At 42.0% G+C, this 18,353-nt stretch overlaps 1 protein-coding gene across 5 annotated transcripts in view; it reads left to right on the top strand.

Annotated features, from left to right (window-relative positions):
• The window catches only part of LOC123762726 (vascular endothelial growth factor receptor kdr-like), a 471,742-nt gene that overhangs the window by 339,739 nt on the left and 113,650 nt on the right, over nucleotides 1-18,353 (top strand). For all 5 annotated transcript variants that reach the window (XM_069332305.1, XM_069332302.1, XM_069332303.1 and 2 more), the window contains 2 exons: nucleotides 9,239-9,411; nucleotides 15,996-16,108. In XM_069332305.1, the coding sequence (XP_069188406.1) occupies nucleotides 9,239-9,411; nucleotides 15,996-16,108 (286 nt within the window). The remainder of the gene's footprint in view (nucleotides 1-9,238; nucleotides 9,412-15,995; nucleotides 16,109-18,353) is intronic.

The following is an 18,353-nucleotide window of genomic DNA, read 5'->3' as shown; positions in this document are numbered from 1 at the left end:
TTCAGTCTTGGAAATTGGGGAACATACCGACAGTGACCATACGTCCCGGAACCCCTGCGCTGCTTCAGGTGTCAGATACGGCCACCATCAATCACGCTGCACCGGACAGGAGAGATGCGGAGTGTGCAGCCTGAGACATCCAACCAAAGACTGTATAGCCAAGCACAAGGCAAACCAGACCACAAATGTCCATATTGCGGAGTCAAACATCATGCCTGGAGCACAACCTGCTTTGCTCGGAAAGAAAAGGTGCTGACAGCTCAGGGCAAGATAAACGCACAGACCAGCACTACATACACCAACACCAACGCCTGGAACACTCGTGCGCAGCCACAACATACACCCACTCTCACAGAGCAAAATTTCCTGAATCTCCAAACTCCAAATGAGAGAATACACAAAAATGCTACGGAAATACAACAAAAACAAAAAGAGCAAAACACAATTACTTTCGATATCAACACAACAGATATACAGTTTTACCACCGAGGTCCAGCTGAAAAACATGGTGAAGATCATGGCAGAGACCATTATCAATTGCCTACAGGTGACGCAGAACGCCTCACAGCAACAGACTCAATACATCACTTGTGTGATAATGGACAAGATCGTGCAGCAGACCACAGTTACACAAGACAGACAGTCTGAGACAAGATGAAGCACAAGAGGACAAACAACGCAACATGGACATACACACTACCAACAACAGTCGGGTAGTCAAGACACCAGAACATCAACATTCACAACAGCAACTGCAAGAAGCAGTGACCACCCAAGATCAACTGAATCTTACCACACAAGAGACAGACGTCAACAGCCAGTGCAGTCTGATATGCAACAACACCAACAAAGTATTGAACAGCAGAGATGCACAGGTTCCAACAACACAAAGAGGCGTGCATGAACAATAAATACTGCCCAATAAGCAGCAACATCAACAACAAAATACTGGATGGCAGAGATGCAGAGACTCCGACAACACAAGAAACGGACACGAACAATCAATGCAGTCCGATGTGCAGCAATATCAACAGCAAAGCGATGGACCACAGTTATGCAGAGACTCCAACAATGCCGGGGATGACCATGAGCAATCAGTGCAGTTCGATTTCCAGCGACACGACTTACGAAGTGGAAAATATAGAGGTCGATTCCGAAGAGGAGTTCCACTAGCACAGACAACACCAACCGAAATGTCGTCTGGCCATTACGAATACTGCAGTGGGACATACAAGGTCTTGGAAATAAAAACCATACCCTTCAGGAAGCTGCAATTAGTATGAAAGCAGATATAATCGTGTTGGAAGAAACACTTTTTCCCAGCCACGAAGTCCTGCAGATTAGCTGGATATCAGCACTATGTTATACCGTATGAGCAGGGGAGACAAAGAGGATTAATGACCCTAGTCAGGAACACCATACCCAGCAAGAAAATAGACCCAGTTACATGTAGGGATGGAGTAGAGGTATTAGCAGTAACAGTGAATATGGCTAATATTGAGCTCCTCACATACAACGTTTGCAAGTCCTCTAGACGTAAACTAGAAGCAGAGACAGTGCTTGCCTTGGCCACGCAGGAAAATGTAATTATTGCTGGGGATTTTAATGCTCATCATCAAGAGTTAGGTGCGACTGGGCCAGCCAATGCAGATGGGCGCCATTTAGCTGCAGCTCTGCGAGAAGTACCTGAGATTACACTTCTCAACACTGGGGAACCCACTCACATTCAAGGGTGTTCCATTGATCTTACATTCATCTCAACAGCACTCAAGCATCAGGCGAAGTGGGAAGTAGACCCGGTGATCACCAGTGACCACTATGCTACTGTCACAACGCTAAACATAGAACGTCCTCCTACACCACCTGCACAACCCAGGTGGAATTTTAAAAAAGCCAACTGGAATATATACCAAAAGGAACTTGAAAAATAGTATGCAACATACACGCCACCTGAGGATTTGAACATATACTCGAGACCAATCTACAGGAAGCCATTGCAACTGCGGCATATAAAGCTATTCCAATCATTATCCCAGGAAACACAAAACGAAATAACTATTGGTTCTATAGTAATAAAGTTAAAGTACAAAACCACAGAGTCAACAACTTCAGAAAACTTCTAAAGAGGAACCCCACACCAGAAGGAAGAACTCTGCTTAAAGCGGTGATATCTGAAGCAAGACGAGTTTCTAGAGAGGTAAAGGAGGCAAGATGGTTTGAGCGGTGCCAAACTCTAAATGAACATAGTAGTCTTGGCAAGATATGGGGTCAGATTAAAACTATATCAGGTCGTCCAGCCCGACTACAGGCATGTATTCAACCATTGCAGGAGGCTGAAAGACTTGCTCTCCAATTTGCAGAACGAGCAGCTTCATATCAGCTTCCAGCAATGATCAGAAGGCAACAAGAACAATTAAAACAAGATAGGTTGACAGTCATTCATGAGAGCATAGCTATAAATGACGAATGTGACTGTCCCTTCACCAAACAAGAACTAATCAGAGCCAAAAAGGGTGGTAAGGACACTGCACCAGGTGCTGATAACATTACTTACTCAATGGTCGCACACGCAGGTCCTGCTGGAGAACAAGGAATATTGGACGTCATCAATGCATCTTGGCAGCAAGGCAAACTACCGACCTCTTGGAAGAAAGCAGACATCATACCGATTCCTAAGCCGAAAGAACATGGCAATTACAGACCCATTTCATTAACATCATGCATTAGTAAAACTGCAGAACGTATGGTCTTAAATAGGCTACTGTGGAAGACTGGAGACCTTCATAAACACATATTTGGCTTCACTAGAGGAGTAGGTACTGCCAACTGCATAGCAACATTACTAGGAACAGTTAACTCAGGTCCAGCAATAGTGATCTTGCTTGATCTAGAAAAAGCATTCGAACTTGCAAGCCCGCAAGCAATTTTACACACCTTAGTTAAAAAAGGTGTAAAGGGAAATATGCTAGCATGGATTCAAGATTACCTACCTCGTCCAAGCCTCCTTTTTTGTTACACACCCCCAGGAAGCAGCCCATAGCAGCTGTCTAACTCCCAGGTAACTGTTTACTGCTAGGTGAACAGGTGCATTAGGGTGAAAGAAACTCTCCCCATTTGTTTCCGCCTCCACCGGGGATCGAACCCGGAACCCCAGGACTACGAATCCGAAGCGCTGTCCATTCAGCTGTTAGGCCGTCTGGGGGGGGGGGCGGCCTAACAGCTGATTTCTGGGGGTACCACCAGAAATCACATGAGACAAGCCCATGACATCACCCTAACAAGAGAAATGTTGAATAAAAACACTTGTATAATAGACAAAACCCAAGGTGTAAGAAGATTACAAATTCTTGAAGCAATCCACATAAAAATAGAACAACCTACCATAAATACCCATTTTTTTTTTTTTTTTTGATATATACAAGAGTTGTTACATTCTTGTACAGCCACTAGTATGCGTAGCGTTTCGGGCAAGTCCTTAATCCTACGGTGCCTGGAATACGATCCCCTGCCGCGAAGAATCGTTTTTTCATCCAAGTACACATTTTACTGTTGCGTTAAACAGAGGCTACAGTTAAGGAATTGCGCCCAGTAAATCCTCCCCGGCCAGGATACGAACCCATGACATAGCGCTCGCGGAACGCCAGGCGAGTGTCTTACCACTACACCACGGAGACTGCTTATTATGGAACTATTCACTCTACCCACCATGAGAGTTAGAACAAGACTGGAACATAAGAGATGCCAACATGGAACACACTGCTCAACATAATAGGCCTATTACACGTGATGAATCTTTGAATGTGCTTCGTCCCCTATTTTCGCCTTTTTTTCCCCTTGCCTTTATTCCGAACTTCTTGTCTTCACCCGACCCCCATACTGGTATAAATCTAACACACCTTGTATTTTCTTGTCACTTGAGGATGAACCATGAAGGCTCGAAACATTGAGCAATCTACATAGATATAAATGGAAATGTTCGTTTGTGCATGACCGATAAATCTCCGAAAGTTTTTCACCGATTGCTTTGAAATTTTCACACAACGTTCCATTCCCATCCAAGCGGGTTTTTATTTACATACTATATAGATGTCACGTCTGTGCCAGTGAAAAAAAAACGTTTTTTTCTGAAAAACTGTGTTTTTCATGTGAAGGAAATCTTCGAAACCTCTTTACACACAAAATTACGGTGTATGTATGGAAGCATGATATCCCGGTTACCAAGAGGCAACAGTTTACATGTATATTGCGACGGGTCGGTGGCGGAGGATGGCAGGGCAGGGTGTGGTGTCCTAATAAGGGAATATACGGAGTTTGGGACTGTGGACAGGAAAATTGAACTCCGGCTTAGTAATTATATATCATCCACACAAGCTGAACTGCAGGCCATTCTGGCGTGTTTGGAGGAAGTACGTCATGACGACAAAAATGTTTTTGTATTTGTCGATAGCCGAGGAGCACTGGAGTCCTTAAACAGTCGAAACCCAGTCTTCATGTCTATAGTTGAGGATTGTAAGAGAAGAATAGCTGAGATACAGCTGAAAGGTCATAGTGTGAAATTCATGTGGATTCCATCTCATGTTGGAATAGTGCTCAACGAGGTGGCGGGTGACTTGGCCAAACGTGCCACATCAAAACCACAAATTGACATTGAATGTGAATTCACAATGAGACAAATAAGAAGCAAAATCAGAAATATTCAGGCACAGGCAGGAGTGGAGAGGAGAGGGATAATGTATGAGAGAAGTCTAACCATGCAACACTACATGTATGTGAGTCAAAACACCCATTTCACTTATGGTAAAAGGAGAAATGCTTGGAGTGACTCTGTGTGCATGCGGCTCAGGCTTGGGTACAAATATTACTGGGAATATGGGATAGGCGTTCATGATAATGACACGAAGTGTAAACTATGTGGTATGTTAAGGTCTCACACCCTTGCCCATTATGTTCTTGATTGTCCGTTGATTAATGTATATAGAAACACTGAGATAAGGACTGTTCCTGAGCAAATAGCCTGGATGTGTCACAAAGGAAAGGTTGATGATATTCTTGAGAGATATAAGAATTTTGCACCAAGACTGTAATATTTTGTTGAATTATCCATATAACTAGGTCATAAAAGTATTTGTGTACGTCTGATACCATACCACTTGTGAAGGAGGAAATGTACATGTTTATCTCTCAGAATGTTTGGTAACAGGTTTATTGTTTGTGATGTGTGTCTATGTATGTACTAACACGTTGTACTGAACGGGGTGAGAATAGCTTGAGCTACCTCATCCCTTTGTGTGTATTTTACCTCAATAAACTTATTTCAATTTCAATTTCAATTTCAATTTGGCCCCAAAAAATGAAGTGATTTGATGAAATACTATGCCCAAGATTACCATAGCGCCGTCGGGATGATGGGCAAATAGCCTCGGCTACCATCATCTTTTGTACAGTTGTGATGGTCGAGCAGTTAAGGTCTCCTGTACACTAGTTGCATAGTGCTCCTGGCAATATGGGTTCGACTCACTTCTCTGGTGTGGAATTTTCAGTTACATATATGCCTGGGGACCATTCAGGCTTGTTCGCATGCATATATATATATATATATATATATATATATATATATAAATATATATAATATATATATATATATATATATATATATATATATAAATATATATAATATATATATATATATATATATATATATATATATATATATATATATATATATATATATAAATAAATATATATATATATATATATATATATATATATATATATATATATATATATATAAATATATATATATATAACTAACTGAAAACTCACACCCCAGAAGTGACTCGAACCCATACTCCCAGATGCCACGCAACTGGTATGTACAAGACGCCTTAATCCACTTGACCATCACGACCGGACATAATGAGGTGATAGCCGAGGCTATTTGAACCACCCCACCGCCGGCACTCGGATAGTAATCTTGGGCATAGCATTTTACCAAATCACCTCATTCTTTGGGGCACACGTGAGGAACACAAATGCGAACAAGCCTGAATGGTCCCCAGGACAATATGCAACTGAAAACTCACACCCCAGAAGTGACTCGAACCCATACTCCCAGATGCCACGCAACTGGTATGTACAAGACGCCTTAATCCACTTGACCATCACGACCGGACATAATGAGGTGATAGCCAAGGCTATTTGAACCACCCCACCGCCGGCACTCGGATAGTAATCTTGGGCATAGCATTTTACCAAATCACCTCATTCTTTGGGGCACACGTGAGGAACACAAATGCGAACAAGCCTGAATGGTCCCCAGGACAATATGCAACTGAAAACTCACACCCCAGAAGTGACTCGAACCCATACTCCCAGATGCCACGCAACTGGTATGTACAAGACGCCTTAATCCACTTGACCATCACGACCGGACATAATGAGGTGATAGCCGAGGCTATTTGAACCACCCCACCGCCGGCACTCGGATAGTAATTACTATCCGAGTGCCGGCGGTGGGGTGGTTCAAATAGCCTCGGCTATCACCTCATTATGTCCGGTCGTGATGGTCAAGTGGATTAAGGCGTCTTGTACATACCAGTTGCGTGGCATCTGGGAGTATGGGTTCGAGTCACTTCTGGGGTGTGAGTTTTCAGTTGCATATTGTCCTGGGGACCATTCAGGCTTGTTCGCATATATATATATATATATATATATATATATATATATATATATATATATATATTTATATATTTAATCTTTCACACGGCTAGGCTCCTCCAATCAGCGGACCAGCTACATGTCAATGGGAAACTATTATATTATTTTTATGAGTGAGGAACAGACAGATAATTAGTAAAAAGACAGACAGACAATTTGAAACAGAGACAATGTGAGAAAGACAGGTTGATACAGAATAAGAAACAGAGAGACAGAGACATAGGCACACAGATATATAAAGATCAGAGCAAAGAGAGACAAAAACAGAGGCAGAATGATAGTGACCAGAGAAGAGAGAGAGAGACAGGAAGACTGATAAACACACAACCACACACAGAGGCAAACAAACTGAGATAGAGAGACAAACAGACAGAGATGCAGACAGAAGGAGAAGGGAGTAGTGGGGGATGTTTGAAGAGAGAGGAGGAGAGTAGAGGGGGTAGAGAAGTGGAATGGGGCAGAGAGAGGAGGTTGGAAGAGAGATGGTGAAGAGGAGGGAAGCGAGAAGTGTGCGAGGAAGGGATGCTAGGTGACAGTGTGGAGGGAGAAAGAAGGGGGAGGTGATAAAGTTGGGGAGGGGGGAAAGGGGGATAAAGTTAGGGAGGGGATAGATGGGAGGATAGGGAATTAACGATAAGTGAGGAGAGAGGGGAGTGGGGCAGTGGAGAGGAGACAGGCGAGAGAGGGAAGGGGATGTTAGGGAGAATGAGAGAGAGGGGGAGGGAGATGGGGAAAAAAGGGGGGGTAGGGAAAGAAAGATGCTAGACGAAGGAGTTTGTGAGAGAAAAATAGGGAAGAGAGAGAGAGAGACCGACCTAAGTGTTTCCGGGCTACCCCCCCCACCGTCTCTAGTTGTTTAATATGTATAATATGTTTCACTCGTACAGCGACACTTCCACATTTTCTATTTCTTCTGTCACGCCTCTAAATTGAGTATCCTCGCTGGAACACCACCTCATTTCAAACAGCTTCAAATTTCAATTCTGCCAGATTAATAATATCAGGAATTTTCAGCTGCACTGCATCCTTCAACTCTTAGTGTCTGTTTCATCTCACTCCATTGATGTTTGCATTCTTTTGTTTTAGGAACATGTTTCTTCCTGTTTTCTTTTCCTCCCTCTCCTATCAGTAGCACTGGCGGCTGTGTTAGGCTTCATTTCACCACCAGAAAAAAATTCTTCCTTATTTTTGCTCGAATTTAACGTTTTGCTTCATTGAGGTTCCATTTCAGTTTTTCTGTCTTCCTCTGATATGTTTCTTCTTAATGCCCCCAGTTTCCTATCCCCCTAGTAACCTCCTTCATCAGGCACTGCTCATAAATTCTTTCCCTCTGTATCTTTACCTAACCTTTCGTATTGGCTAGATTGTGAATTCACCCCAACCTCTTCAGTTTTTTTCCATTTTTTGTTTTCCTTTTTCAGACATTTCCCTTTTTTTCAAGTCTCGGTTTTCCATCATTAAGGTCTTAATTAGACTCTCCTGTTTGTTATTAGTGTATTCGTCAGGTTGAGACTGACGATTTTTCTAAACTTGTTTCCATTCCTGGCATATTCCATACCTTCGTTTTCTTCTCCCAATGTTAGATGTTTTGTGTATGAAAGTTTAACAGGCTTTCTATTTCCACTAACCTGCCAAGGATGGCTATTTTGCTTATTTCTTTTTTTATTTATTTATGCATATACAAGAAGGTACATTGGGAATGTGAGGATACATAATATGGTAATTACAATCTTGTAAAGCCACTAGTACGCCACTAGTTTTTAGTAAAACCCAAAGTATCAATCCTTATGTTTTGATAACTATCTACAATCACGGACACCTTTTTTGTTTTGGATCTCGTTTGTCCCATGAGACTCTTCCTCACTAAAATATTTTTATATTTATAATTTCTTATCATCCCTTATCTATTTGAAAACAAATATTGACATATTTGTTTGGCACTTTTCTATAATGTATTTATCACGTTCACTAAATTTGTGTTACTGTCTCGACCTTTACTTTTCTATTTAAAAAACATATCTCCCCTTTTTCACTATTTGTTGCTCTTTACTGACTACTTTTGATCTGTGTGTTGATGCTTCCCGAGACATTACTCACGGGACTCATGGAACTCTCATTTTCACCATGAAATTATTTCTTGGAGCTCTGACCAGATTCACGAAAGCACTTACGCAAGTACTTACGAACGAGTACATCTTTCCTCAATCTTTGACGGCTTTGGTTACATTTATTAAACAGTTTACGAGCATGAAAACTTCCCATTCAACTGTTGTTATTGTTATAAACAGCCTCCTGGTGCTTCGGAGCTCATTAACTGTTTAATAATTGGAAACAAAGCCGCCAAAGATTGAGAAAAGATGTACAGGTTCGTAAGTGCTTTCGTGAATCTGGCCCCTCTGGTGACGAGAACAGTGGAATGTTGACGCAGATGTAGGTATATGTGTTTGTTTGGACATGTCATTGTAACTTTGTATAAAACGTAAAGTATTTTTTTATTATAATTTAACGTATTTTGTAACAGTTAAGCCCGGCCAAGTGAAACTGAAGTCGTCCAACTTAGACGAGATGCTGAAGAAAGGCGCAAAGTTCCAAATGACCTGTACGTCCAGCGGGTTTCCCAAGCCTCGTGTGACTCTCCAGTTTAAACATTGTTTCAGTAAAGACAACTGCACTAATTACTCACCTCTCAGTAAGGTAAGAAAATTTGGTGATTCATTTCATTCCTGTAATAATATATAAGGGTTTAGTGTTCTAATATCCACCAGGCAAGGATTAATTAAGCAAACGCAAGTCACTTATTATCACACATATCAAGGAAAATGGGAGGGACCTTCGACAAGCCGCCGGCTTCCTGTACTCGTCGAGGCCGCTAGGGTTAATGGGGTGTTTATCTGCTCGTAGCCCCCTGGCCGGTCAGTTGTCTCTCTCCAGCTCCTCTGCCATTTTTCCTGATCTCAGCCATGTTGTAGGGATTACTGAAGTCACTGCAGTACTCCTTACCCTCTCCAGACGACGAAGTAACAGAGTCCAGGAATCGGACAGGGTGATACATGGTGCGACCTGTGGGAAAATCCTAGCAGGCATTTATTTATTTTTATTATATTTTTTTGTTAACTTCAGTATTGAATTATGATGATGCTAAGTGGACAGTATATTTGATTCAGTCTGCCAGAACGTATCTGCACATAGTTTGGAGGGACAATTATAACTTATACCACCTCTGAGTGGATATATTATAAACTACAATTGTTTACCTCTTGCAGAATATAAATTATACTACCTATGGTGGCCTAATCTACAGTATTAGTATTACTCTATCTACTTTAGTAATAAAGATTATTATATCCTTAGCTGTGTTATGGTTTAATTAGGCTGTATATGTTTCAGCTAACATCTGTTAGGGTATGGCACATGTGGTCCAGGGCCTTGTAATGGCAGCCTAGCACAGTGGCGTCTGTGTACAGTTAGGGTAGGAAGAAACTTTACTGTTTATGTGGGCCAGCTTATCTTCTCTGTAACTCCAAATCACAATTTACCTATCAAATGAAGGACATTAGTAATGGCACATTAACATAAAGTACAGGTGTGACATGAATATTGCGTGTGTGTAATGCTGTGTAAACTTACTTTGTTGAGCTTCAAGCTCGCAGTATAACCGCCAGACTTATCTAAAACGGTAAATGGCCAAAAACATGTAATAGATACTTGGTAAGATGAATACTCAGGTATTCCTGTTGTTGTAGAGGTTGATGTGGCAGTTACTCGGTTGGTTGACTCGTGTTTGGGGAGTCTATGAAGAGTTGTGCTTGCTCGTATGGAACCCTCTCTGCCTCGTGTTCCTCTGTTTACATTCTGTGTGTACGTGACTGGCCTCCCTGCTGTGGGGTGGCATTCCACTACAACCCGTTCTCGCAAATTCGTAAAGTCAATATTGACTTATTAACTACGTGCATAGGTGATATACTAAACATAATAGAAACCCCTTAAAAAGATTCATAGAAAACACCGACCTTACCTAACCTTGTTAGTATCTTAAGATAAGCATCTTATTGCTTCGTAATTACAATTATTACTTAACCTATACATATTATAGGTTAGGTAATAATTGTAATTACGAAGCAATAAGATGCTTATCTTAACATACTAAGTAGGTTAGGTAAGGTCGGTGTTTTCTATGAAGCTTTTCAAGGGAAACTATTATGTTAAGTATGTCACCTATGCACATATTTAATAAGTCAATATTGACTTATTAAATTTGCGAGAACGGGTTGTCCACTAATGTTGTCTTAAGGACAAAGCTTATTTAACTATAACAAAGGAGTCTGGCAACATTTTCTGATGTAATTATTTATATTCAGTCCTAGTGAATATTATTTTATTATGTTTAAACACTAGACTGTGGTTTAAAAGAAATGAGTTAATATTTTACGAGTTGTTGACGTCACAAAACTCCCATTCTCTGATTCTTAAGGCCTAACTATTGTATGTTAACATGTGTGTGTCCGATTTTTGACATAATTCCGGGGGGGTGGAATATGGGTCAAAGTCCTGTTAAGGACTGTGATCACTTTATTCCTCGCCCTCAGAATTATAGATTTGCTTTAATTTGAACTTGCATTGTCGTGCAGCAGTCCGTTCTGGACGGATGTCCTGTGCTGGCACTTCGGGTGCTGGAAGTCGTTGAACATCTTCATTTTCTGCCAGTTCGAAAGGAATAAATTTCTCTAATGTTTTGAGAATAGTGTTGCCTCGGCATTTTACTTTCAATATTCTGAAGATGCCCTGACAGTCTGGATGAACAGACTATTTGGCCTATTGGCTATTCTGAGCGTGGCCCATCGCTGTCCATCAGAACTATGTCACCAGTGTTCAAGTTAATTCTGTTATAAGGGTTGTTTGCCCTGTAATGACACTCCCTCAGAGCAGTAAGGTATTCTCGAGTCCATAGGTCATTCCACCAACTTATCACTCTTGAAAGATGTTTGAAACGTTGCACCAAGTCATTCTCTCGGACATATGAAAGATCTTCTGGTTCCTCATCCATAAGGGATATTAGAGTTCTGAGAGGTCTCCCATAAATCTGATGAGCTGGATTCAATAGTTCACTCATTGCGAAACATCATCAGAGAGGAAGGTAAGTGGTCGGTTGTTAACTCTTGCTACTATTTCTATGGCAACGGTTTGGAGCTCCTGCAGGTCAGTCTTTTGGCGGTGTAGAGTTTTTGTAGAGACTTTTTCACTGTACCAGTCATGCATTCATTGAAGCTTCTGTGCCATGGTGCTCTGAGAGGTATGAATTTCCAGTGGCACTGCCGTTGATTTAGTGCAGTGAGCACCTTTGGGTGGTTCCAAATTTTCCTCAGACATGCTTCTCCTGCCACTAAGTTGGACCCATTGTCTGAGATCATTAACTTAGAACAGGATCTACATGAAGCAAACCTGCGGAAAACTTGTAAGAATGCCTCGGCACTCATATCAGGAGTCACTTCTAGATGGATTCCCCTTGTTATGGCACAGGTGAATAGGCAGATTAATGCCTTCACTGGGATTTTGTCCTTGGTGCCTGTCAGTGTTAGTGCTCCTGTGAAATCTACTACTGTGGTCTCAAAGGGACGAATATGTACAACTCGTTCCTTTGGGAGTGGAGGAGGTCAAGAATAAGGACATACTCTGGCATCATACCTCCGGCAAATTACACAGGATTTAATTATGGATTTTACAGTCTGTCGACCTTGGGGTAGCCAGAACTGTTGTCTTAAGTCTGTGAGCTTATTTGCAGTAATATTTGCACACATATAGGCATATTTGCTCTCAACAATTCTCGATTGGCCTCGTCATATATGTTCAGCAGTTTACTCTCACTCCTGGTTGTTCCTTGGAAATTTTCCACATACAGGTTGTTGCTAATTTAAATTTTATTTGGGCTGTTATACTTCTTCAAGTACGTGTCAAAGGTAGCTTGAAGCAGAAATGGAGTAGTAGTAGTGCCAAACAAAAGTGATGCAAACCTGTAAGTGATGATTTCACTGTTTGGATCGTTAGGATCCTTGATCCATAGGAACTTGGTGTAGTTACGGTCTTCTTCTTCTTGGAGACCTACCCTAAGGAATGCCTTAATGATGTCAGCTGTGTATGCATAAGTCCTGATGCCGAACTTTAACAGCACGTTGTATAGCCTTTGTCTCAGGCTAGTGTCAGTTTGAAGGCAGTCATTCAATGAAACACTATTCTGCTTAGTCTTAGCACTGCAGTTAAATACTATCCTGTGTAGGTGATGAGTCACAATAATATGGCTGAAGAATGTTGACCAGACCACACACTAGAAGGTGAAGGGACGACAAAGTTTCGGTCCGTCCTGGACCATTCTCAAGTCGATTGTGAGAATGGTCCAGGAGAAATGGTCCACAATCGACTTGAGAATGGTCCAGGAGAATTGGTCCACAATCGACTTGAGAATGGTCCAGGACGGACCGAAATGTCGTCGTCCCTTTACCTTCTAGTGTGTGGTCTGGTCAACAAAATACTATTCTTATTGGGGTAGTAGCTGAATTTTACAGTACAGGGTGGAGCGGCAGGTAGTGTCCTTCCTTTGGGTCATCATTTGTTACAACTTCAATAAATTTGTTATCGAGTTGTTGCTTGATTATATCATGGTACAATTTCAAGTTCTCAGGGATGTCTTTGTAGGCGCATCACCTGTGACCTTAATTGGTTTTGTGCCATGAAGTGGTTGACAGGTAGCTGAGGGTGATTCAGCTTCCATGGTAACCTGACCCAATATTGATTATCTGTGTAGACAACTGAGTCCAGGTATTGTTTTAAGTCCAGTCATCATCCGGACTAGGTTGTTCAGGGACAATGCCGAGAATTCTTAAATCCTATAATTTATGCACTGGGGGATCAAGCTCATCCTCGGACATGTCTCTGAATTGTAGTGGTGACTGTTCTCCTAGTCATGCAACCATCACTGGGTTGGCTTGTTGGTGGTCGACAGGTATGGGTTGCTTCAGCTGTAATACTGGGCCTGTTAGCATATAGCCTCCTGCAGATGTTAACAGGTTCATTCCCTGTTTTTCATCCTTTCCTTTGATAAACTTATGGTAGACGTCTGAACCGATAAGGATACCAATATTGGAGAGGTTGACAGACGTGATTTTGTCAGCCAACTTGATTCCCTTTTCTTCCAGGAATTTGGCTGTTGTTCCTAGACCATAAACATACAGATCTGATGGGAATTTGTCTACAAGAAGAACCTGTACCATTCGGGCATAACTGCCTAAATGTACTTTAGGTTGTACCACCTCGAAAACTCGGACACCTGAGTTAGTCAGGAATCCTGCTATGTCTAATTTTTGTCTCTCGTACAGACTTGAGTTTCAAGGTATCTACCAACTATCGGGAGATAAATGACATTTGGGATCCTTGGTCAAATAATCCACGTATGGTGACCTTGGACCTTCTTTTTTTAAGGATTAATTGGGCAGTGGGCAAAGCTGATTTATGATCAGACTTTGTTGATAGTACACTTACATCTGGAGGTACTTTACAGAGCTGTATTGAAGTGGAAGTTCCTTCCTCCTGCCGTGGTTTGGGAGACTTTGTAGTCGAGTCCCCACACAGTGCTGTATGGTGGTACCTGGTTGATACCTGGTTGATGGGGTTCCGGGAGTTCTTCTACTCCCCAAGCCCGGCCCGAGGCCAGACTTGACTTGTGAGAGTATGGTCCACCAGGCTGTTGCTTGGAGCGGCCCGCAGGCCCACATACCCACCACAGCCCGCTTGGTCCGGCACTCCTTGGAGGAAACAATCTAGTTTCCTCTTGAAGATGTCCACAGTTGTTCCTGTAATATTTCTGATGCTCGCTGGTAGGACGTTGAACAACCGTGGACCTCTGATGTTCATACTGTGTTCTCTGATTGTGCCCATGGCACCTCTGCTCCTCACTGGTTCTATTCTGCATTTTCTTGACTCTTATTGTACCTGCAAGCTAATAATTCCTGAAATTAAGAGAAACACTAAGAAAAATAGTGAGCACAGCTGGTGTCTTGTTGATCCTTGCTGATAACAATGGCGTCTCTCTCTTCCCGTCTCTCTGTTAGGGCGCCTAACAGCTGGGTGGACAGCCCTTCGGATTCGTAGTCCTGAGGTTCCAGGTTTGATCCCTGATGGAGGCGGAAACAAATGGGGCAAAAAGTTTCATTCACCTTGATGCCCCTGTTTACCTAGCACTAAATAGGTACCTGGGACAGCTGCTATGGGCTGCTTCCTGGGGATGTGTAACAAAAAGGAGGCCTGGTCGAGGACCGGGCCACGGCGACGCTAAGCCCCGAAATCATCACAAGATAACCTCCCCTCCCCTCCCATCAGCCCTCACGAGTAGGAGTGGGAAACTTTGTTCATTTAATTTAATCAGTGATTGTTCACCAATGTTTTAATATTTATAAATGCCACGGTATTAACTAGAATACTTATAATACTCTATAACTAAGGTAGAGTCCCAGCTTTAATTCTTCGCAAGTTTAGGCTCGTTAGGGTGAGACGTCCTGAACTGCCCATCAGGGTTAGTCCACTATGTGAAACTCCATACGATATTTATTTAGATGAGGCTGTGGATTATTTTCCACATATCTACCAAATATTGGTAATTATATGGATTATCTCACTGCCCTCTGAAGTAATTTTTATTCTGCTTCTTTAACATCAATAGTTATGACTGTGTGCTCATGCCATATGCTTCTGTGTGTAGTTTGAGGACATTATAACGTGACACATTGAATTTCATTATTTTTATCTTATATACGTAGTTTATTTTAATATGTTTTTTTCATATTGCAAGGTAAGAATGGTCGTGTTTAGGGAACTAATGAACTTCAAGAAGATAAATCTTGATATAAGATAAATTAGTGGAGTCCAGAGCTCTGTAGATCACTGTTGTGATCTACAGATACACGATATCGTTGCTTCTCCAGCCGGGATTCTGCCTTAGAGGCTTTCAGGCATAATCCCACGGACGTAGCCTCGCTCCACTGGCCGATCGACCAAGAACGGAACCATTTGATCAGTGTTATGGCATATTGACTACTAGATGTGGACTACTTGTCACGCATCACACTTACGTATCATTTGAAGTGGATCACAACTGTGGGTCACTTCAGGTGGATCACAGTTGTGGGTCATTAGAATTTGATAAAAGGATAAAAGACTGCTGGGCTGTGCTATAAACTCTACAGACACAGACTTGGCAATTTGTTATTAAGACAATTTGTTTTTATTTCCAGGAAAACAATGAAACCTACAACGGGCTGTCAGCGGGCATATCCTACACCCCCAGCCACAGGGTGATGGAGAGCATCAAGTGGAACGGTCAGGCGCATATTCCTGGATATTACAGGTGAACATGTAGTGGTTTATACAGGTGAACACGTTATGGTTCATATAGGTGAACATTGTTATAGGTGTGGGGGGAGGAACAATGAAGTAGAGATGATCTCGGCTGTACCCTGACAATGCCCCATATTCCTTCTGTTGCGGGTTAAGTAAGAAGGGAGCCCCACTCCTTCTCCTATAGTCCCCTATCGAAGTCAACACTTAACCCTCAGATGCACTAGAGAAACATACGGACCTCAGCAACTACCCTGAGGACATGCCAGGATATAACCCTATCCCCAGAGGGTGGTAAGGCAGTGCGTGAGGTATGGAGCAGGTGAGTACCCGTGGCAGTCGCGTCCACCAATCACACTGTTGTAGCGAGTAAACATTATATCTCCAGTCTCTCATTATCTTAATGGCACAACTAATTAGCACTAATTACAGAAGCTACAATCATTTCCCCAATTACAGGTAATACTCTTTTCATCCTGTTGGAGAGAGCTGAGGTGTAGTCACCATATATAAGAAAGCGATATGAGAATAGCCAACACGCAAGACAGCACCGCTCTTGTGCCAGGTAAGTCCACTACGGGGTCACCGTGGTCCGTGTTACTTGACCCGCTCCTGTGCCAGGTAAGTTACGGGCTCACCATAGCCTGTGCTACTTGGAACTTGCTTCGTATAGCTGAATCTATAACAACAACAAATAGCCAACAGTACAATTTCCACAGTGATTCAGATAACTCCAGTATAGACACTTTGGATTTACCTCACCTCTTCAACTGCAAGAATGTAGCACTCGGCGTGTACAGTTCTAATCAACCCAAGACGCTACAAGCTTTGACACAGAGCAGACACCAGACAACGACCGCATCAAGCTACAATGCTCTCGCTCCCTCATGAGTTCAGAGACTCACGATCCCCCATCGAGCCGCCACACTCTCCCACATAGAGCTCCGCGACTCCAGCCTCACTCAGCTCTCTGCTCAGCTCGAAGCTCCGTCTGAACGTCTACGACACTGCCAACAACCGACTACTGTAATCAAGACTACTAAATAAATATGTAACTCACTAAACACTATAAATCTAATCTACCCAACAACGTAACATTAGGTGCAAATTAGTTATGCCATTAAGATTGAGAGATGGAGCGAGTATAATGTTTACTCGCTACACTGTTGGTCCACAAGATAATCAGGATTGTCACTTTTGCGTCCAGTGCCAAAGGAATTGACTTCTAGAACATCCAACACTCCAACAGTAGCTCTTATGTAATTTATAAGGCTATGATCCCTAATGTCTTCAATATTGAACCTTCTTTACTCGGTGACTAATGTATTATTACTAAAGGCTTCCTCATGGCTCTAGGAATGTTACAGGTTGAATAGAGGCATAACGGAAAGTGGTTGAAGTTAATAACATTTACAACGAAAATAACAACAACAAAAATAGTAGTTAGTAACAGTTGATTGACAGTTGAGAGTCGGGCCGAAAGAGCAGAGCTCAACCCCCGCAAGCACAACTAGGTGAACTAGGTGAAATACACATTCACACACAGACACACACACACACACACACACATATATATATATATATATATATATATATCACTGGCACATATATATATATATATATATATATATATATATATGTGCCAGTGATATATATATATATATATATATATATATATATATATATATATATATATATATATATATATATATATATATAGGGGTACCACCACTGGTTTAATTAAAGGGACCCACATCCTCGAAGAAGAAAATAAATAGTGTTCAGAGAAGACCTTGTGGATTCTCACTGAATACTTTAATCTTTTCCTCTCCTACCACCCCTATTATTTTTTTTTTTTTTTATTTGATTTTATTGCAATCTTACAGTTTACAGAAAACACACACTTATATAACAATATAACAATATACCAATCAGTGTTCGAAGACCTCGTCCAGTTCCTCGGGGGTCGGGTGCGTACCCAAGATACAACACGCATTTCCCCTCTGAACAGCGACACTGAGGCGCTGGAACATAAAACTGGCCGCTCTTGGGTCTCTAGTCTTCCCAATGAGTTCCTCGCCCAGCTCCTTCAGGAACTTAAGTGCACATTTACCCCAGGCGCCCAGAGTCTCAGAGCCTATTGGCACGAACCTGTAACAACGTTCTAGGTCCCTGTACTTGTTAGTTTTCTGGGTCTCCCTGAAGGTGGCCGCTCCGCCTCCCTCAGCTGCGCTGTAAGGTAGATAGGTATCAGC

Source organism: Procambarus clarkii, chromosome 27 (assembly GCF_040958095.1).
Source record: "Procambarus clarkii isolate CNS0578487 chromosome 27, FALCON_Pclarkii_2.0, whole genome shotgun sequence".
In the NCBI taxonomy this organism is placed as follows: Eukaryota; Metazoa; Arthropoda; class Malacostraca; order Decapoda; family Cambaridae; genus Procambarus; species Procambarus clarkii.
This window is presented reverse-complemented; position numbering and strand designations above follow the sequence as displayed.